This window comes from Urocitellus parryii, chromosome 10 (genome assembly GCF_045843805.1).
Source record: "Urocitellus parryii isolate mUroPar1 chromosome 10, mUroPar1.hap1, whole genome shotgun sequence".
NCBI lineage: Eukaryota > Metazoa > Chordata > Mammalia > Rodentia > Sciuridae > Urocitellus > Urocitellus parryii.
The window spans coordinates 132,702,568-132,724,256 of NC_135540.1; the positions used below are offsets into that span (position 1 = coordinate 132,702,568).

A 21,689-nucleotide genomic window follows, 5' to 3' on the forward strand; every position below is an offset into this window, starting at 1 on the left:
TAACACATTTCTCAGAATGTTTCCTTTTGTTAAATGACACATAACTATATGTCTATGTGTATATATACATATAGAAATATACAGAAAAGAAAAATGAAAAATTTTTAAAACACTTAGAGAGCTAGGGTAAATATGTCCAATTATTATAACAAAACCATTATTCCAATATAGGAAATTAGAAGAGTAAATATGAAAAAGGATTAACATTTACACATACCTTCCTCCTTCTTCACTGGTATCCAAAGACTTGATAATCAGAATCAATTGCTGACCTATGAACTCTTTTGTCATCAAATTTTCAATGTAAGAAAAATCACTTTTTTGTTCTTCAGTAACTACTGGAATGCTCTGGATATAACTAAAACAAGCAAAATTAATAAAGTAGGATCTAGTGGACACCAAAGACAAGTTGATTCCCACCTTTAGGCCAGAAAAAGATCTTTTTCAATTAATATTATTCTAAAAACATGAAGTTTATACCCATTCAATAATAAATGTTATTATAATGAACTTTGCAAACTTTTGATGGAGCTAAAGAATTAGAAAATGTATTTTCTACTAAAAATATTCAAGTTCTGAATCTCTTGTCCAAAAGTCCAACTAGTCATAAAAATCTAGACTTTCCTCATTATACCTAATTAACAATCGTTCTTTCGTTTAAAATAATAGTAATAATAGTAATTACACAAGTAATCCATGAATACAACTAAAAAATTTTTAAATGAACAATTTCATAAATGTACATTATCCTTTCTTAGGACCCTATTTCATTTCTGTAGTGTTCTTATTTCATTGAATGTACTACTAAAAAAAATCAATATTAACTACCTTTCATCCTTTCATTGCCCAAATTGAAGCCTTTCCCAACCGTCATATCAAGATTATATTCAATACCCTATCACAAAGGTCTCCCTTTCTCATGTGTAAAACCCCCCAAAACAAACCAAAAAAAAGGCTACTTGAAAGCAAAATTAAGACATTTACAAGGAAGCTTAGTAGACTTTTTGTTTTAATCAGTGAAAATGGGAAGCACCCTAAATATCTAACAGAGAAATAAATTAAATGCTACCAATGTACTATGGAACAATAAACTCTTGTCAAGACTATACAGATTTATATTCAACAACATATAATGCCTTTGGCCATCAACACTTAAAAAAATTAAATAAATAAACGGAAAACAAGAGTGTATACACACACACACATACTTATAGAGCTGTTCTTTTATTTATTTGTGTGGGGGTGGGGCAGGTAATAGAGATTGAACCCAGAGATATTATGCCAGAGCTCTTTTTATATTTTACTTTGAGAAAGGGTTTCACTAGTTGCACAGGCTGGCCTCTAACTTGTGATCTTCCTGTGTCTGTCTCTCAAATAGCTGAGATTATAGGTGTGAGCCAATACACCAGGCTAGTATGCTATATTTAAAAAAACAAGAAAAAAAATCTATGTATACATTTACAGTAATATATATAAGCAAGGAGGTTTCAAAGTACATATCCCACATTGTTTAGTTGTTAACTAATCAATCAATTAATCAATGGGATTGGGAAAGCAAGAAATAAAAGGAGAACTCAATATTTTCATTTTATGTACTTTTGTAATTTGAATTTTTACAAGAATGAATATTTTACTTGATAATTTTAAAGTGAAATGTATAGAAATAAGTTATGCAAAAAATTTAAGAAAAACAAATTTTTAAACTTTAAAACTAAAATCTACATGGTAAGTTTTTAATATTAAAACTGGCCATAAAATCCCACCCAGAGTTGAAAACTATGGCCCAAGGACTAAATCCACTATGCTATTTTCGTACATCTTATAAGCCAAAAATAATTCTTACTATTAAATTTTTTAAAGTTTTTACACACTGCATATTATACAAAATTCAAATTTTAGTGTCATAAAAATTAATAAAATTTTATCAGAAAATAGCCACATTCAAGTCATTAACATAATGTATTCAGCAAATTTTGCACTACTGTGGCAGAGCCAAGTAATTTCTTTTAAATATTTATTTTTTGGTGTAGTTGGACACGATGCTTTTATTTTATTTATTTATTTTTATGTGGTGCTAAGGATCAAACCCAGGGTCTTGCATGTGCTAGGCGAGCGCTCTACTGCTGAGCCACAATCCCAGCCCCATAGCTAAGTAATTTTGACAGGGAATATATGGCCCACAGATAGGAAAACATTTACTATCTGGCACATAATAATAAGTTTACCAATGAATTAAAAAAAAAACACACACCATTATTATTAATTTCATGGAGAAATATTCATAATCATGTCTCAACAGCATTGGGGAATAAAACCATAAACATATTGACTACTGACCAGTATAGGATATTCTCCAGAATACCTAATATACATACCCATTTATCTCTACCTGTCTAAAAAGGGGTTTTTAACTTACTCCCAATCAAGCATGACTTTGAAGAAAGGGCTAAGACCGACACACAAACACAATAAAAACCAAAAGAAAAAAAAATATACCTCAGTAAATATTCTGCATATATAACAGGTTCTGGCAAAATCTGCTCTAAAAATTCTTCACCTTGATCCCCTTGTAATTTCAAATATTCACAAAGAGCACGCCAATACAAAGCTATTTCAGGAGTTAATGTTTCCACTGGAATCAATTTCCTTCATTAAATAAGAAGACAATAAGAAAAAGAATAATCTTTATATTTAGTTAAAATTTTGAATAAAAATTAAAATGAAAAGATTTGCTTTATAATTACCATTCTTTTAATGACATCATAAATTAATTATCCACACACAATGAACAAATATACAATAGGGATGCATGTTTTTGGATTTTCTCAGGGAAGGCTAATGCAAAAATCAAAATAATAAAATGGGATATCACAGCTCAAGTAGACAGTCTATAATAAATCAATGCATTCTTATAGTACAGGGGGGAAAACTAGAAAAAAATTAAAGATATTGATATAAAGCAATAGGGAGGAAAAACTAATTTTATTTGCAGAAGTTCATAAGCACAATTCAAATAATGAATCCCTTATGTACCTGCCATCATTGTTTTTACAGATTTCCACCAGTTCACTGAGAGGAGTCATTGAAAATAAGGCATTAAGAACTGACACTGCCACTTCAGAAGAATTTTCCACATCCAACCTATGAAGCAACTCCAAGATATTTCCTTCAGTGAAACGTAACCAGCCCCGGAGAAGATGCTTCTGGATTGCTTGTTTCACAGCATCTGTTGGATCATTTGAAACATAGATAAACAAAGGCTCCCCCTAGCTTTCATTTCCTGTACTTCATCCGTTTTCATTAATTTCTTTCAGATTGATGTTAACATCAAGATGATATTTACAATACAAATAGATTAAGAAGCAGAACAAAGCATATTAAATAAAGAAAAGAAAAATACAATGATACTGCAAAAGTTATAATGATGCTCACTTCCAACTACAAATGGAAAAAGTTCAGCACCAAATACCCAATTAAAAAATTTTGCATTCCCTCTACCCTAAGACAATGGGCTCCAGGTATTAGCCTAGAATTTATAATATCTATTATTCTACTTTGTTGCACCTATAACACAATTCTATTTGCAGAAGTGAATTAAACAAATATACATCAATGCACAAACCTTTGTCTTAGGTTTTAAGACTATCCTACTCAATGACTTTGGACAATGTTTTTCAGACAAAAGTTTGTTTTCTTGCTATAGCAAAATTGCACCATCTTGGCCTTCCCATCAGAGTTGGGAATTTTAAAACATCATTCCTATAAGTAGATTCTGTAGTTTAACAGATGGGGAGAGGGATATTATACTGGCCTAATGCACCAGTATATGGTCTGTCAAGTATTTGCCAAGATACACAAATTTTAAGAAAGATAAAGGGCACAATCCCCCCCAAAAAAATGCCAAATGTTTTCTCTGATATAAGGAGGCTGACTCATAGTGAGTTAGGGAGGGGGGAGCATGGGAGGATTAGATGAATTCTAGATAGGGAAGAGGGGTGGGAGGGAAAGGGAGGGGCCAGAGGATTAGCAAGGGCAGTAGAATGTGATGGACATCATTATCCAAAATACATGTATGAAGAATCGAATTGGGTGTCAACATACTTTATATATAAACAGAGATATGAAAAATTGTGGTATATTTGTGGAATAAGAATTGCAATGCAAAAAAAAGTACATATATAAAGGCATGAATTGGCATGAACATACTCTATATACAAAGATATGAAAAACTGTACTGTATTTTGTAATTGCAATGCATTCTACTGTTGTGTATTTAAAAAAATAAAATCAATAAAACTAAAAAAAAAAGGGGGGGGGGCCACAAAAAGATTCTAACTTCTGATGTTAATTATCTCCATAGACCTAAATATAGTTTCTCCATCTATGAAACAGAAAGGTTGAAAGCTCAGCTCCTTCAAAATTCTAAGATCTTTAACACAATGAAATGTTTTCTGTATGATCCACCAACTTCTACCAAGTTTATGGGAATGACAGGCTTACTCACCCTAATTTCTAATACTTGTTTCCTAAACCCCAGTTAGTCTGACTTCAAAATCTAGTAAAACTTTCATATATAAAGATGTATATCTTACCCGATCTGTCATTAAGACCTTGTTGAAGGATCATTACTCTTTGAGCAATGGACATTGCTCTCATATGAACCTTTTCAGCTAAAACCTTAAAAAGGTAATAATAAAAAGATGGTCATTAAACTTAACACAATTTATAGATTTCTTAACTAGTCATATAAATAATATTCATCTTAGTAAGTTAACCAGAATCTCAAAAAAAAACTCGGACAAAAATTCAACCTAAATTATCTATACTCTCCATAATCTTAGAGAAACCACTATTATGTGCTAAGTATTTTCCAAAAGTACTTAAAGAAAATGGCTTCTTTTAATATGCCTGCAAAAATATTGAATATATTTACCTGATAAGCCAGTTTTCTGACAGACTCTTTTACATCCTTGGTGCGCCCCACAATTTTTGGCAAAGTCTTTGCTGAGGGTGCAATGCATGATAACACTGCACGCCTAACTTCTGAATTTGAATCATTTTCAACCAAAGTAGCATATGCTAAAAATAAAGTAATACATTTTAGTACTAAAGAAATTATTTAACAAGTCTTATTTTAAATTTTTTTTAAATTACATATTTTAGTCTCACACACATAATTTTAACTGAAAATATTCTCCACCAACTTCCCTTCTTTTTTTTTTAATTTTTTTTTAATATTTATTTATTTTTTTAGTTCTCAGCAGAAACAACATCTTTGTTGGTATGTGGTGCTGAGGATCGAACACGGGCCGTACGCATGCCAGGCGAGCGCGCTACCGCTTACCCCAGCCCCCAACTTCCCTTCTAAGGACAGAACGAAAAATTAAAAATAAACTAGGTGTACCTAAAAATAACCCTAAAAGTGAAAAGAAAATTTACTTTGTGGGCAGTTTATTTTAAACTAGTATGGCTTTATTAGGATCCATGATTTGAATTTTTAATGAATGCATGGTAAAAATAACTTCTGGTGGTCCTCACTAAAACAAAATCCATTTCTTATACTTAATTATATTTATTCTTGTACTTTTCACATTGTCCCCAGCTTCATTATCAAGTACATGTTGACTATCAAACATATATGTTTTATACAACATCATTATGCATATCATTTTACACCCCAAAATGCCAAATACTACAAGCTATCAAGCTTGATTACAAAACTGGTAACAAGGACAAGTGAATAGTTAAGCACAAAAGTGTCTAAAATATATCTAGCACATATGGAAAAGTGAAATTGACAATTTTATGACTCTAGAGGTAAAGTTTTTTTTTAAATAAGGGATTCAAAAGTACAAATCCTAACAGAAGTTAATAATTCTGACACTAGAATTTCTGCTCAAAAAAAGACACCTAAAGAAAAGTGAAAGAATGAGCAAAAACTGGAAGACATATGTAAATCATATAATCTAAGGATTTTCTTTTCAGAATATACAAAGAACTCCAATAAATCAATTAAAAATTGATTTTTAAATAAAAAACAGATAAATGGATAAAACACACTGACAGGCATCATATAGAAATAATAATGCTTGTGTAATGATGTTTTGGTCAATGACAGACTAAAAGCATGTGACAGTAGTCCCATAAGATTACAAAGGAGCTGAAAAATTCCAATCACCTAGTTACATCTTAGCTGTGGGTAACATCATATCATAATGCATTATTCACATGTTTGTGATGACAAATATAAATTAACATACTATACTGCCATTTATATAAAACAAAGTACATACAAGGTATAGCATTTAATACATGACACTAATAAAACACTTCTTATTGGTCTATGTACTTGTCATACTTTTTACGGTTTAGAGTATACGCCTTCCACTACTAAAAAAGTGTTTGTAGAAAAGTAATGTCATGCCATGTTGGCAGTAGTCTCATACATCTCATGTTCAGCACATCTCTTGATTGCACCAAGAAAGCACATTGAAAAATTGACCTATAGCATCCAGTTTGTATAAGTACTCTCTATGATGTTCCCACAACAACACAACCAGAAAAATCAACCTAAGAACACAAAATGTATTCCCATACTTACATGACACATGACTATATCTGGCTGCTAAATATATGAAAACATGAGCAACAATGGGATACACACACGCAAACATACACCCACATCACCACTGCATTTTAAATCTGATATTACTAAATATTGACAGGATATGGATCAATGAACACTTTCATGCTCTATTACTTGAAATATTAATTGTAAATCACTATGTAGAGTACTCATACCTTATCTAATAAAGCTGAACACACATATATTCCAAGTCCACTGTTAGGCATAAACCTTATAAAAATATTTGAACATACATACCAAAAGCTATGTAATTAAGAAAATTCATAATAACAATTTTTTTTAAAAGCAAAATAATTGGAAACAATTAAAAAATACATTAAGATTAGAAATAATAAACTATTAACTCCAAACAACAGAATGCTATATAATACATTAAAAAAGTATCACATATAAACACTAAAATTAAAAATAATTTTGAAAGAAAAATATAGTATAGTTCACACAAAATGATAGACAAAACTTTACAAGAGCCACATATGATTATGTTTTTCAACTAAAAATTAAGTTTTTTTTTCAAAAAAGCAATAATAATAATTACTTCTCAGGGACAGGTATACAATTGTGAGATACAGACAGGCCGACTTCAAAGACACTGATAATGTTCTTTTTTTAAATATTTTTTTAGTTTTCAATAGTCCTTTATTTTATTTTATTTTATTTATATGTGGTGCTGAGAATCAAACACAGTGCCTCACACATGCGAGGCAAGTACTCTACCACTGAGCCACAACCCCAGCCCATGTTCTATTTTTTTAAATACATTTTTTTAAGTAGTGGTTGCTACTTGGGTGTTCTACTCTTCTGTGTGTGTGTGTGTGTGTGTGTGTGTGTGTGTGTGTGTGTTACATATACATATATATGTAGTTCAAAATTAAAAAAAAAATTACAATTGCTGAAAAATTAACAAAATCAATAAAAACTGAAAAGATTTAGGAGGTCACACATACCTTTAACCACTGGACATTCATCATCCTTGGGATCCTGAAGTCGTGAAAGAGCCAGGACTGCTTGTATTCTCACATTTGGAATTTTATCTTTTAATCTAATAAGCATGGCTTCATTAATTTTATCAAACAAATCATCATCAATCTGGGCATTTTCTGGCATACTTCCCAAAAGCTTATTTATGAGCTGGCATACTCTAAATCTGACTGCACTGCTGTTTGCTTCATGAGACTAAAATAAAAACCAATATTCCTAGTCAACATACCATTCCTAAATATTCAATGCCACCTGAAGTGACAACAGTAATTCATTATTTGCTAATAAACTATGAAGGCATTTATATATAACTATATAAAGATACTTTTTATTCAGTTTGACAGTTTGAAAAAAAAGTATTTACTAAATTACAAATTATTTGTAAGAACTTGTAAAATAGAAAACTCACTGAAAACAAGTGAGAACTGATTGAAAGAGATCATCAAACACTTGATGCTGAAGTTATTTGTAAAGCCCACCTTTTACTGTTAACCAGAGTTACTCATTCACAGATATTTTCTCAATCACCAGATATTGTCCTGACATATACAAAATTTAAAGTAAAAGTTTCTACATTACTTCCCCAAGGTGCTAGTTTTCATAAGTACCTTTAAGAGAAAAGTAAACAAATAATTTAAAATGCCACCATCTTCCTCTTCCTCATCATCTTCCAAATTGGACTGGTGAAATGAAGTAACAAATTTTGCCGCGAATTCTATTACCCTCTCCACGGCTGGTTCCCGTTTATAAACCACCATAGCATATTTAAGGTAATGAACAAACTCCTCATGAAAAACTGCTTTATCATCCATCTGAAAAACAAAAGAAACCCCTCATAAACTGCACTGATTAAGATCCTTTAACCCAACATGACCCTAATACTGAGAGCACTAGCCAAAACACAAACTAAAATCATTGGTAAGCTCAGTTATCCAAAACAGCAAAAACAAAGAAGTAAGTCTGCACCAATTTCTCTCTAAACTATAATTTGCACCTCTCAGAGTGTACACCAGAGTGACTTTTGGCAGTTAAAGAATTCTTATATTTTCTTTAAATTTAAAATTTTCATTACGCATTTAGTGTCACTGGAGTATAAACCTGCTTTTTCATGAACTCACAACCAACACTACATATTTAGCCCTTTCTATCACCTGGAAATTTCCCTTGGTAAAACTTTCACATTCTATCCCATCTCCTACTTAAAGCCCTATTATACTTCCTTACAATTTTTCTTTGATATCAAGATACCTTCTCTTCCCCAAAATCATTGTCCCTTTGCTCCCTAGGCTCCACTCAAGACACATAGTAAGGGAAGGGCTAAGTTCCGATGTCTAATGGGCATTTGACGACTGGTTCCAGCTTGGCGGTGGCAGGAGGTTGGGGCTTTTCTGCGAAACGACGGCAGAGCCACCGAGCCCACTGACGCTCGGTGCCTCGGCGCCTTCCAGGTTCACTGCAGGCTCAGGATTAATGGCCCAAACCGTCCCGGAGATCGCAGGAGAGGAGGGAAGGGTCAGTGCAGAAAAGCCAGGGCGGGTCCCCGGGTGGACAGCGCCCCCGGCGACTCGGGCAAGTGGCCTGATCACTGTAAGCCGCGGGTCACGACAGCGAATAGGGGTGGAGGCAAGATGCATCAAGTCCGCAGAGCGACAGAAGGCCCTCGGGGAGGCTGGGCGGAGGAAGGTGGGGCGCGGCGCTCAGACGCGGGCCGCTGGCAGAACAGCTTACCGTGCCGTAGGTGCGACTCAGAGCCACCACCAGTTTCGCCTGGTTCTGGTGAGGCTGCTGTGCCAGCCGAAAGGCTTCCTTAATCGGCAGCAGCCTCTTCTCCGCTCCCATAGCGCCTAGATGACCGCCGTGGGCTCCGAAACCCAGCAGTCTAGTCTCCACTGACTCCCGTAGGCCGGCCTCTGAGCGTCCAGGGCGTGGTTACCGCCAGAGCGTTCAAATAACTCCCGCGGGAGATTGAAACATCGCGAGAACGCCGCGAGGGCTTAGGATGCTTGAGCGGGAAGAAAGGAGTCCATCCACTAAGAGCCCCGCGACTTGGGCGCATGCGCCTAGGGTGTGTTTCCCCGCCCCCGCGCCCCCCGTTTTTCCCGGTAGGAAGTGGCGTTTCTAAGGACAGGAGGCGTTGGTTCGACCGGAAGTGGTGCCGTCAGGGATGTCAAGCGGAGACTTGGTGCGACGTTCGGGACAGGGCTGGTGGCGCTACGCGTTAGCGGACTCGCGTGGCTGGGCGTGAGGCGAGAAAGCAGAAAGGATCCTCCACGGTGAGAACAGGGAGTCAGCCGAGGGAACCGTCTCCGCTCCTGCGGCGGGGCAGGGAACCCGAGGAGGGATGCGTGTGGAGGTGGAGGAGGGACCGGGCGTTGGCGAAGCCGGGGCGCGGCCGGCGCTCTCCGAGAAGCCAGCCGTCCCGAGTTCCCCGGATCCCGACACCCTGCGGCCCTTGTCCCGCCCTCTGTCCTGGCCTAGGGTGCCTGGCACTTGCCACGGCGAATGGAGGCGGGACCTGTGAGGAGGAGCAGCCCGGTGTAGTCGAGCTGCCGCTGGCTCCGGGCGTGCGAGCTTTTCCGGCGTCCTTCACAAACCTGCGGGAGCTCGGTGTAGTAAACAAAGGAGATCGCAGGGAGAGAGGTCTTCGGGGTCGTGGTTAAGAGAATGAAGTCTTTAAACCTTTTTTTTTTTTTTTTTTAATGAAATGATCTCCAATAAAAAGGAATACCTCTGTTGAGGCTCAGGACATACCCCTCCAAAATATGTCACTAGAGAGTGCTTACTTGGCGTATTTCTGGCTGTTATATTCTGAGAAACCGCAAATCAGGATTAGTTCTTAAAACTGTCTTTGTAAAGCATCCCCATACATAACCTCTCCGCATCTTTCCTTAACTATGGCACCACCTGCTTTCCTAAAAACCCCAAGCCCCTCTTCCTTCTGTAGTTCAGGATGCCTCAGTCATCTGACCCTTCTAGTCTCAGTGTCTTGTGAGTCTTCTGTGCCTGTGTACGTTATTAAATGTGCTTTTGTTGTTGTTAATGTCTTTTTATCAGTTCCTAATCCAACCAAAGAACCTAGGACGGAAAGAAACATTTCTCCCCTACACCTCAGTAACCACTGCCAGGTGAAGAAATAGAAAGTTACAACAAAGTTGCCTGTACAACTTTTGAATTAACCTTTCCTGAAATAACAGATATTTTAAAATTTACTGTTAATTTTGATCATGCAAATTTTTATATATTAACCATATGAATAAATATCGCTGAATGAATAGACTGTAGTGATTTGGATGTTTTAAATGTTATACGAATAACTGGCTTTTGCAGTCAATATGATTTTTAAGTTTATTCATATTGATAATGTTAATAGTAACAATGTGCCAGAGAACATTAAATCATTACAAAAACCCCTGTAAGGTAATTTCAGTCTCCTTTAAGATGATGAAGCCAAGGCACAGACCATCTGCCAAAGAATAATGTTCCTCTGCTTCATGTCCCTAATTCCTGAAACTTTCAGTATTCAAGTGCTAGTTAAGTGAGTTGCCTGTAATTTTGAAATTAACATGATGTCTAAATTTAAAGAAAAGAGAGGTATTCAAATTAATCAGAGTAAAAGCATAGAGGCCTAAAAATGCACAGATTATAAGGAGAGCATAGATAATCTCACTATAACTAAAAGGCAGAATACTTAGAAAGCTGTGGTAAAAGAAACCTAGAAAAGGCATTAATTTTTTAACCAGGTATACTCAATTTTATTACAACATGTCATCAATATAAATGATTGAGATAACTTACATTTTTTTCTAAGTCTTTGAAATTCGGTACTATTTTACTGTAACCACATTTCAGGCACTGAGTAGGCCCATGGAGCTAGTGGTACAGGGCTAGTGGCTACAGTAGTGAACTGCACAGAACTCTTCCTTTACTTTAGGGGAACTAGTTCATATACCATTTTTTTTAATGTAACATTAACTGATAAACCATTAGAACAAACTAATATTTGGTGACATTTTACTTATTTTGATGACTTTAATTGTACCCCTCTCTTTGTGTTTGGGTGCTTGCTACCTTTGTTATTTTGTAAAGTTTCTAATTGTATTATGTAGTACATTTTATTTGACTATCTCACCATCAATGAGAGACTTCATAATGTTTTGTTAGTTACTAAAGGATGAGGCATCTGGCCACCAGAGGTCAGCCTGTTTTCATTTTTTTTTTTTTTTATGATTAGTGCCATGCTTTTGTTCAGTATTTTTTGAAAATTATAATCTGAAAATTTTTTAAAGATGCTAGATTAAATTTAAACATCACAGTCTTACCACTCTAAAGTTTACATGGGTTTTGCCTTGTTTTTAGTGCTGTGGAAGAGAACAAATAATAACAACTATGGGAATTTCTTCCTGTCCTTGGTAAAGTTAGTTTGACTAAAAAAATAACAAACACTAAGAAAAGATGTGTATTAAAGGTATCAATTACCAATATTTCTTTAAAGGTAAATTGTACGTGGAAATGTATAAAGTACATTCCGTTTTTTTTTTATTTTTTTATTAGTTGCTCAAAACATTACAATGATCTTGACATCATACATTTGATTCAAATGGGGTACGTAATCTTAATCTTATTTTTCCACGTGTACAGATTGCAGGATCATATTGGTTATACAGCCACGTTTATACATAGGGTCATACTAGTGTCTATTGTATTGTGCTGCCCATCCTATCCCCCCTCCCTTCCCCTCCCCTCTTTCTACCCAATCTACTGTGACACATTTCTCTCTTTTTTCTTCCCCCTCACACCATCTTATATGTAATTTTGCATAACAATGAGGGTCTGCTACCATCTTCTGTGCAATTCCCCTTCTCTCTCCCATTCCCATGCACCTCTCGCCCCTATTTAATGGTAATCTTCTTTTCATGCTCTTCCTCCCTGCTCTGTTTTGAATCGCCCCCCTTATATCAAAGAAGACATTCTGCATTTGTTTTTTAGGAATTGGCTACCTTCACTTAGCATAATCTGCTCTAATGTCATCCATTTCCCTGCAAATACCATGATTTTGTTGTTTTTTAGTGCTGAGTAATATTCCATTGTGTATAAATGCTACATTTTTTTTTATCGATTCATCTATTGAAGGGCATCTGGGTTGGTTCCACAGTCTAGCTATTGTGAATTGTGCTGCTGTGAACATTGATGTAGCTGTGTCCCTGTTGTATGCTCTTTTTAGGTCTTTTGGGTATAGTCCGAGAAGGGGAATAGCTGGGTCAAATGGTGGTTCCATTCCCAGCTTTCCAAGGAATCTCCATACTGCTTTCCAAATTGGCTGAACTAATTTGCAGTCCCACCAGCAATGTTAGAGTACATTCAGTTTTGATATGTGTTTTAGTCAGCTCTATCGTCACCATAACCAAAAGACCTGACAAGAATAGTTTGAAAAGAGGAAAAGTTTAGTTTGCACTCAAGGTTTCAGAGGTCTCAGTCCATAGGCAGCTGACTCCATAGCTCTGGGCCCAAGGTGAAGCAGCACATCAAGGCAGAATGGCGTGACAGAGGAAAGCAGCTTAGGAAATGGTGATCAGAAAGCACAGATCTCAGCTCACCGGGGACAAAATTATAAATCCCCAAGGCATGCCCCTAGTGAACCACCTCCTCCAGCCATACCTTCCCTACCTTTCTACAATTATTGATATCAGTGGGTTAATGCACTGGTTATGTTAAAGCTCTTATAACCCAATCATTTCGTCTCTAAATTTTCTTGCATTGTCTCACACATGAGCTTTTGGGGGAATACTTTGAATCAAACATAACATTCTGCCCCTGGCCCCTAGAAGCTCATGCACATCTCAGTGCAAAATGTGTTTATAGTCTATTTTTTAAGGCTTAAGGATCAGCCATGCATTATGGTGCAAACCTGTAATCCCAGTGGCTTGGGAGGCTGAGACAGAAGGATTGTGAGTTCAAAGCCAAACCCAGCAAAAGCAAGGTGCTAAGCAACTCAGTGAGACCTTCTCTCTAAATAAAATACAAAATAGGGCTGGGGATGTGGCTCAGTAGTCAGATGCCCCTGAGTTGAATCAGATAACAAAAGAAGGAGAAAAAAAAAAAAGAAAAGAATCTTAACGATTCCACCATTTCCCAAAAGTCTAAGTCCAAAGTCGTCTCTGAAACTCAAGACAAACTCTCAGCATGAGCCCTAGGAAAACTGAAAAGCAGGTTACATACATTGAACATATAATGGCATAGAATAAACAATGTGGAAAAATTTTGTACATGGACTGTTAAGGATAACAGTAATGGGTTCCTTGTTAGGTCTAGGATTTAGGTATGCCTTCACATAGACTTTTTCTGCCTTTTTGCTGATTTCAAAAGTGGAGTAACCCATTTTTTAGAATGTTTTGAGTAATAACTGAAGTGTACCCAAATAATTTTATAGATGCAATCTGCTTGAAATGAAAACAGTAAAAATAAAAGCACAAAGAACAATTAAAACCCTTCTCTAGTCTCAATAAAGTTAAGACAACAGTATGTGACAGATGTTAATATTCATTTCAGATTGAACTAGGTAATAATACATAGATTTAAAAGGTTTTTATACCCAGTGACCCAGGAAACTGAGGCAGGAGGATCACAAGTTCAAAGCCAGTCTAAGCAACTTGGTGAGATCCTGTCTGAAAATAAAAACTAAAATGTGCTGGGGATGTGGCTCAGTAGTTAAGCACACCTGGGATCAATTCCCATTACCTCCCCCCCCAAAAAAAAGTATTTATATTCATGTTTCTTAAAGTTATAAGGAGTTGCCTTTGTTTTGCTGTAGTAGCATCATATTTGTTGATCTTGCTCTTTAGGTTTGTTTCTTGTATACTGTATTACTAAATCACCAAAATACAACTTGGGGGTTTTTCTCTCTCAAGAATAAAACAACATTTCTGTGGTTATTTACTTCAGATCCTAGTCATTCCCTCATTAATTTTTTTTTTTTTTTGAGATAGGGTTTCACTGAGTTGCTGAGGATTTTGATAATTGTGCTGAGGATGGCCTCAAACTTGGGATACTCCTGCCTTAGCCTTCTGGGTTGTTGGAATTACAGGCATATACCACAGTACCTGACTTTTATTAATTCTTTCAAACAACATTTATTGAGCCCTTAATATATGCTAGACACTGTGCTGAGAACTGAAGCATATAAAAAAATTATTAATTAAAGCCATACCATATGACCATGTTAGCACAACTCAGTGTGTTTGAAACTATAGATATTCACTGACTTTTATTTTGTATACTACCCCTTCAGAATAATACAAATGAGATCTTGATAATGTTTCTTGATTTTCTTTCATTTAGTACTATACCCTTAAAGTCCATCTGTGTTGTTACATATATTTCTAGCTATGCATATTTCTAATGTGCTTCTACTGCATTTTATCTATCCTCTCTAGTGATGAAAACTTAGAATATATCTAATTCCTTATCACTGATAGAGCTTCAGAGTATATCCTAATGCTTGTTGGTCTTAAGGAAAATTTATTTGCTATATACCCAAAAGTAGAGTTGCTGGATCATGAGCTGTACAGTTAATTTGGCTAAATATTACTGCCAGATTTCTTTTCAGAATGGTTATACCAATATACAATCCCACCAACAGTGCCACTTCTTACAGGGAACTCACTAACACTTTATGTTATCTAGCCTTCTAATTTTCACCAAACTAATAGCATAATGTTATCATATGATTAATCCATTTGGATTTTCTCTTCTGTTAATTGGATATTCTTGTCTTTTGCCCATTTTTTAAATTGAATTTGCTACTAGTTTGTTTTGTGTTTTTCCCCTCTTCTTCCTTTGCCATGCTAGAGATCAGACCCAGGGCCTCAAGTATGCTAGACAAGCACTCTACCACTGAGCTCTGGGCTAAAGCCCCAACCCTTTTTAAAAAATTAATTTGTAATTAATGTTGTCTTTGATATCTTTAGTTAACTCCAGGTATTATTGATTCTGGTCATTGAATTAATCATTGTTTGGTCCTGTGCTCTATGCTATTTTGTTTGTTTTCCCTGACTGTATTAGCTTTATGTCACCATGACCAAAATATCTTGACAATAACAACTTAAAAGAGGAAAGATTTTTGTGGGGGCGGGGGCGCTACAGTTACAGAGGTTTCAGTATGTAGCTGGCTGGCATCCTTTCTTTGGGCCTGAAGTGAGGCATGAGGCAGAACATTATGTAGAAGAGTATAGCAGAAGGAAGCTGCTCAGTTCCTGGCAATCAGGAAGCAGAGGGACAGAGAGAACAGGCTAGAAACAAGATATAGTACCCATGGTATGTCCTACTGAACTACTTCCTCCAGCCCTGTCCCACCTGCCTGCAGTTTTCATCCTCTCCCAGTAGTCCATTCAGCTACCAGTGGATTAATCCACTGATGAGGTGAGAGCCCTTGTGATTCAGTCATTTCCCAAAAGCCCACCTTTGAGCATTGCTGCGCAGACAACCAAGCCTTCAACACATGAAATTTTGGTAGAATTTTCAGATGCAAACCATAACATCAGCCTCCAATCACAAAAGTATTCTCATCTATTATATTTGATTAACTATATGGTTTTACCATCCTCATTTAGGTTTTATCCTCCTATACACCTGGCATTATATAGGTGTACAGTTTTATTTTTCTTCATTTGAGCCACTTGTACCAATAAATGTGCTAAAATGCATCCATTTCCCCCTTGAATTTATGTACCGCTCTTATACTGTATTCCCAAATTATATGTGACTGTGTTCTGTTTTATTGAATTATGTCTGATCTTACATTCCATCCTATTTTAATTTTTCAGATTTTTATAATTAATAGTTTGAAGATTAAGAACGCCCTTTACTAGCAGAAAGTTCTGTAGTGTTGAGGGAAGAGGTCTAGGAGGGATGAGGGGAAAAGGGGAAGTACTGAGGACTGAATTAGAGCAAATTATATTCCATGCTTTTGTAGTTATGTCAAATGATTCCTAATTTTATATATAAAACTAAAAAAAGAACTTTAAAAAAAAAAAAAAACTTTTCTCCTCTGTTTACTGCTTTGGCCATGTGTGAAGTTTTATTCTTTCTATATAAACATTGAAGTTCATTTTTATTAAGTTCCTCAAAAGTTTGTCCAGAGTTGTATAAATTAAAGTTAGTATCTTTGTAGCATTTATTTATTTCATCTCCAAGAGCATGGAATATTTCTATTTCTATGTCTTACTTGGTCTTATATATTATTAACTAGTCCTTATGTCCTTTATAAATTTGGAGACACTTGTTTTTCCTACTGTTAAATGTACTATATAATATATTTTTTGTTAATGTTCCTGATGTTGAAATTAATAGTGTAAATTAATAGTTTTATGGATTCTTTTCCAATTCCTGCACCTGTCATTTATTTATAACATTAACTAGCATTTTCAGTACCATGTCAGACAGTATCATTCATACTCTGATTTCACTTTTTAAAGGAATATATCTCATTTGGGATCATATTTGCTTATAGTTTTTGGTAAGTAAACTTTAATCTTTTTTTCCCTTTCACTTTTGGAAACTTAAATTTATAAATTTCTAAAGTTGAATTCTTCTTTCTTTCCCAGAAAAGCTCTACTTATAACATTCTTTTTATTTTCTTTAAGGTACTGTTAGATTATGTTAAGTAATAGAGTTTTAGAAAATGCATTGAGCCTATGCTTGTTATATTTCATATGTCTCTAGATTTGAAGTTAATTTTTTTATTCTCATAAAAGAAATTAGTCAGTTTTCATGCTGTTTTTCTTTTTCTGGAACAGCTTATATAAGATTGTTCGTATGACTCAGTCTCTGAGACCACATCAAGAGTTCCAACATCTAGCAGCTCTATCACCAGGACAGACCCTCTAAAACTAATCCTAACAAGTACATCTAAAGGTAAAGAGATAAACTCTCAGTTTGGGCTTTGGGGCATAAGGGATCTGTTTTTTTCAGAAGTAATTTTCTATGTGAGAACTGTATTCTTAAAAACAAACTGGACTAGTTTTGTTCCAACAAAGTATTAAAATGTCCCCAAGCTCTTTCCTAATTTTGTGATTATAAGAGTTCCCAACAGGAAAATCGGCTTAAGCCTATGACGTAGAGAGGAGAAAATCAACTAGGCTTTTTTGCTTAGCATTCATTTTCTTGGTTTTGTGTAAAGTTAGATGGGTGGTAATGTTACTTAATGCCTTCAGACTTTAATATCAAGTCTCTAGTTTTCTCATTCACAGGTTAAGGCTACTTTTCCATATAGTCCAACCACTAAGTCAGGAGTTTCCAAGGGCATTTACCTCACCTGTGGAAAACTTCAGATCCTTGCCTATCAGATGTTCTTGACAACTCATCCCATCATCCCCATTCTACATAAGTTTCCATACCAGCGGACAACCAAGACAACTGCTGAGCTTTTTATTACCAAGTAGATTTAATGTCACTGCCAACAAAACGGAGTGGACAAAGTGTCTCTTGATAATATCACTACCCGTTGAAACTACGCCAAGAAAATCAGCATGCCTAGTTGAGGACCCTTCTCTTCTTGGGTAGTCAGGATTTGAAGGAGATACTCTGACGTGTGCCACTGGTAAGTGACTAACAATTTTACTCGCTGAACTGGTCCTGAGACTAAGATGTCTACCTTGTAAGTGAAGAATATACATCATAATCTTGAAGAACTGCACAGTGGTGTAGGCCAGAGGCATACTCTGTGTGTATAATGGACTGACAAATTAATCTTGGTGAAAAGATTTGTCATCTTATTTCTATTCGCCAGTGTTAGTCATTGTTCTGCTGGCTTAGATTGTTAACCTTTTTCTGGTTTCTTACTTTTTTCTTAATGGGTCCCAGAAATCCCTCTCCTGACCCTTTGTCAGAATCAGAAAGTGAGGAAGAAGAAAACATTAGCTACCTAAATGAGAGTTCTGGAGAAGAGTGGGATTCCTCAGAAGAAGACGACCCCAAGGTGCCCAACCTAACACCTCTTGAGAGTCTTGCCTGGCAGGTTAAGTGCCTTTTAAAATATTCTACAACTTGGAAACCTTTAAATCCTAATTCCTGGTTGTATCATGCTAAACTCTTGGATCCAAGTACACCAGTTCATATACTTCGAGAGATAGGTCTAAGACTCTCCCATTGTTCCCATTGTGTCCCCAAACTGGAACCAATTCCTGAATGGCCCCCTTTAGCCTCTTGTGGAGTCCCACCTTTTCAAAAGCCCCTTACAAGTTCCAGCAGGCTTTCTAGAGATCATGCCTCTTTAAATGGAGCACTGCAGTTTGCTACCAAACAGTTAAGCCGAACATTGAGCAGAGCTACTCCCATACCTGAATACTTAAAACAAAATCCTAATTCATGTGTTTCTGGTTGTTGCTGTGGCTGGCTAACTAAAACAGTAAAGGAAACCACCCGCACCGAACCCATCAACACTACTTATTCCTACACTGACTTCCAAAAGGCAGTTAACAAACTCCTAACTGCTTCATTATAAAGATTACCGTTCACCCTGATATCTCTGATGTTGCTATTTGAAGTGGGAGTCCAAAATTAATTACTACACAGGCTATAGCTGAGAAAGAAATGCCTTCTCAACCAAATTGCCATGTCCTAACAAGCTAAAGCACCCAAGGGCCCTGTATTTCAGCTATACAAAATATGTATGGTAAGCATACCTTCTGACAAACCCTAGAGATAAAATGAGAACTTCAGTAAAGAATTAGTCAAAAGAAAACATATTTTAAAAGCTAACTTGAATATTCTCCACAATTAGTATTCACCCTACTTCATTTTGTTCTGCCTGCCTGAATGTACTTGTTAGATGTCTGGTTATTAATGGATAGGAAAAAATAAACCATCACCCTTTTGTTACTGAATCAACAGAACAGACTGGTGGGATTCAACCACCAGAAAGCAAGAAATTAGCTACTCCCACTAAAATCTTTTCAAGTATGATCTTCTCAACATTCATTTCTACAGCAGTAGTTAAAGTGAGTAATTACATGAGCAAAAGTGATAGGAATGTGGATTTTTCTCTCAGGTTTTATATCGATATACCTTTTGGGGTTCCTGTTTTTTATGGGGAGTGTATTTTCAAAATTAACCTACGAACTCTAAACCTATTAAGGTATCTGCATTTACAACTTGAACATTCTATATCATAGGCTTTTACCAGGCTTTCTGTGTCTAAATTGGCCCATAATATCATCCCTTGAATTATAACAGTCCACTATTCTGTAGGGAGTATGTTTCCTGAATCTTGGCACTCAGACTTTTGTCATGCGCAAATAAAATATATTCAAAAAAGATAAAAAGGATTAAGAGAGAATATGGTTTCACTATCAACTGGTAAAAGATTAAAACATTTCAACTGTATTACATTTCATGGAGCAGAAATTTATGCCCTTTCCACATCCATTGCAAACATTTCAAAAACCCTTCTAATATTAATGAATCAGCCTAACACATCTGAAATTAAGCATTTTAGCAGCATTTTTTAAGTAGATTAACTTCTGATTTTCTTCTGACTGAATAAGAGTATATGCCTTTGAGTACATTGCCTATGATTCTACTATGAGCCAAAACATAGAGATCAACAAAAATAAAATGCATGAGACCATTAAATTTTTTGACATATCCTACAATAAAAAGTGAAATTTGTGTGTCATTGTGGATAACTGGGCATCTAAAGGGAATCATAAAACATATTGTTAAAAATGTATCATATATTCTCTTTATTTTAGTTTTGCTTTTTCTTGTTCTCCATAATTGCTATGTACAAGGTTGAATAAAAAAAATAAAGCAGTGATGCAATCACAAATTTTGTAAATATATAAAAGCTTAAGGAGAGCGAACAATGTTTATAACCTAATAAGTATTTCTACTGAGCTTTAGTTATCCTGTCTTAAGGGGGAAAATAAGAGTATTATAGTAAGTAGGGGAAAAAAAAACTTGTTCATGGTAATTATTGACCTGGACCTATATCATACTGTTAGTATAACTGAATGTATCAGAAACTGTTCCTATATAGATGTTCTGTGAAATTGGTTTTTAAAACGTTACAAAATCTGTTTTCCTTTTTTTTAGGGGTAAAGATTGGAGGAGGTAGGAAAGAAATCTGAAAATTAAAATGTGTTGTTTATGTATCCATAACATGTTTGTGTGTGTGTGTGTGTGTGTGTGTGTGTGTGTGTGTGTGTAAAAGTGCCTTGCTTGTGAATGCATTTTTGCTATTCACTCCAAAAAGGAAGCCTTTTTCCACCTTGGCAGCTGAATAAACAAACATCTTTGTACATGCGGAACAGAGTATGGTCATTTATCCTCCACAAATGAAATGTATCCTGCTTGGCATAAGGCATATTCAACATTAAATAAGTATTGAATGCAGTTAGTAGACAGATTTATCTATATCTATGTAGTATCTGACAAGGTGTCTTGGCATCTTTAGAGAAGAACACACTTGAAGAAGAAAACATCTCATTCAGGCAAGACTCAAATTTGAACTCATTTGTTTCTTTATTTTAAGTAATCCCAGGTTGTACAAAATAATAAGTACCTGAATAAGCCTTAAGCCTTTGCTTCCTTTTATGTGTCAGATTTGACGTTGGAGACAAATGTACCACTTTTACATTCTCCGTGTGGGCCTCTGATTGAATGTAGTCACCATAATTAGGGTAAAGAAAGACAAATTTTTCACTCTTTATAGTAATAGTTATCAAAGAAGAGAGGAAACAGGGTTTCTAAACCAGTGAATGTTAATAAATTATTTAAAGGTGTTCTCTCTCAGTGCAGAGGTAGCCTTTATGTTGAAGTAGTCCAGATACCTTGAACTTTGTCTTTTGGTCCCATCTGCTTCCTAAGAAAGGGGCGGGGGGGGGAACCATGCATGGCGGGAGGCAGACAGATGGTAGGTCTTCTCCAAGGGATTTTTCTCTTGGGAAAACTGTTCTGATATTAGATTGTTAAGTAGTTAAGGATCTTAGAAGTCACTTGGGTTATTTTCTTACTGACACATAAATTGTCTTATATGTTTGATAACTAGCTTTCTACTTTTTGCTCC

General features: G+C 35.7%; 2 protein-coding genes across 5 annotated transcripts in view; one reads left to right on the forward strand and one right to left on the reverse strand.

Annotated features, from left to right (window-relative positions):
* Positions 1-21,689, reverse strand: part of Ncapg (non-SMC condensin I complex subunit G) — a 71,313-nt gene that overhangs the window by 27,842 nt on the left and 21,782 nt on the right. For both annotated transcript variants that reach the window (XM_026403497.2, XM_026403504.2), the window contains exons 2-8: positions 8,236-8,439; positions 7,594-7,822; positions 4,934-5,079; positions 4,593-4,677; positions 3,034-3,226; positions 2,497-2,646; positions 218-358 (exon numbers count right to left, since the gene is read on the reverse strand). In XM_026403497.2, the coding sequence (XP_026259282.2) occupies positions 218-358; positions 2,497-2,646; positions 3,034-3,226; positions 4,593-4,677; positions 4,934-5,079; positions 7,594-7,822; positions 8,236-8,439 (1,148 nt within the window). The remainder of the gene's footprint in view (positions 1-217; positions 359-2,496; positions 2,647-3,033; positions 3,227-4,592; positions 4,678-4,933; positions 5,080-7,593; positions 7,823-8,235; positions 8,440-21,689) is intronic.
* Positions 9,745-20,896, forward strand: Dcaf16 (DDB1 and CUL4 associated factor 16). Of its 3 annotated transcripts, none has more exons than XM_026403548.2 (3): positions 9,745-9,900; positions 17,419-17,536; positions 17,857-20,896. In XM_026403548.2, exon 3 carries the CDS (start codon positions 18,474-18,476, stop codon positions 19,122-19,124), a length of 651 nt encoding a protein of 216 aa, XP_026259333.1. In that variant the 5' UTR covers positions 9,745-9,900; positions 17,419-17,536; positions 17,857-18,473; the 3' UTR covers positions 19,125-20,896. The 3 variants fall into 3 exon arrangements, with proteins under 3 accessions (XP_026259333.1, XP_026259327.1, XP_026259341.1); XM_026403542.2 differs by having other exon boundaries at positions 17,872-20,896; XM_026403556.2 differs by lacking the exon at positions 9,745-9,900 and adding an exon at positions 17,116-17,138 and having other exon boundaries at positions 17,872-20,896.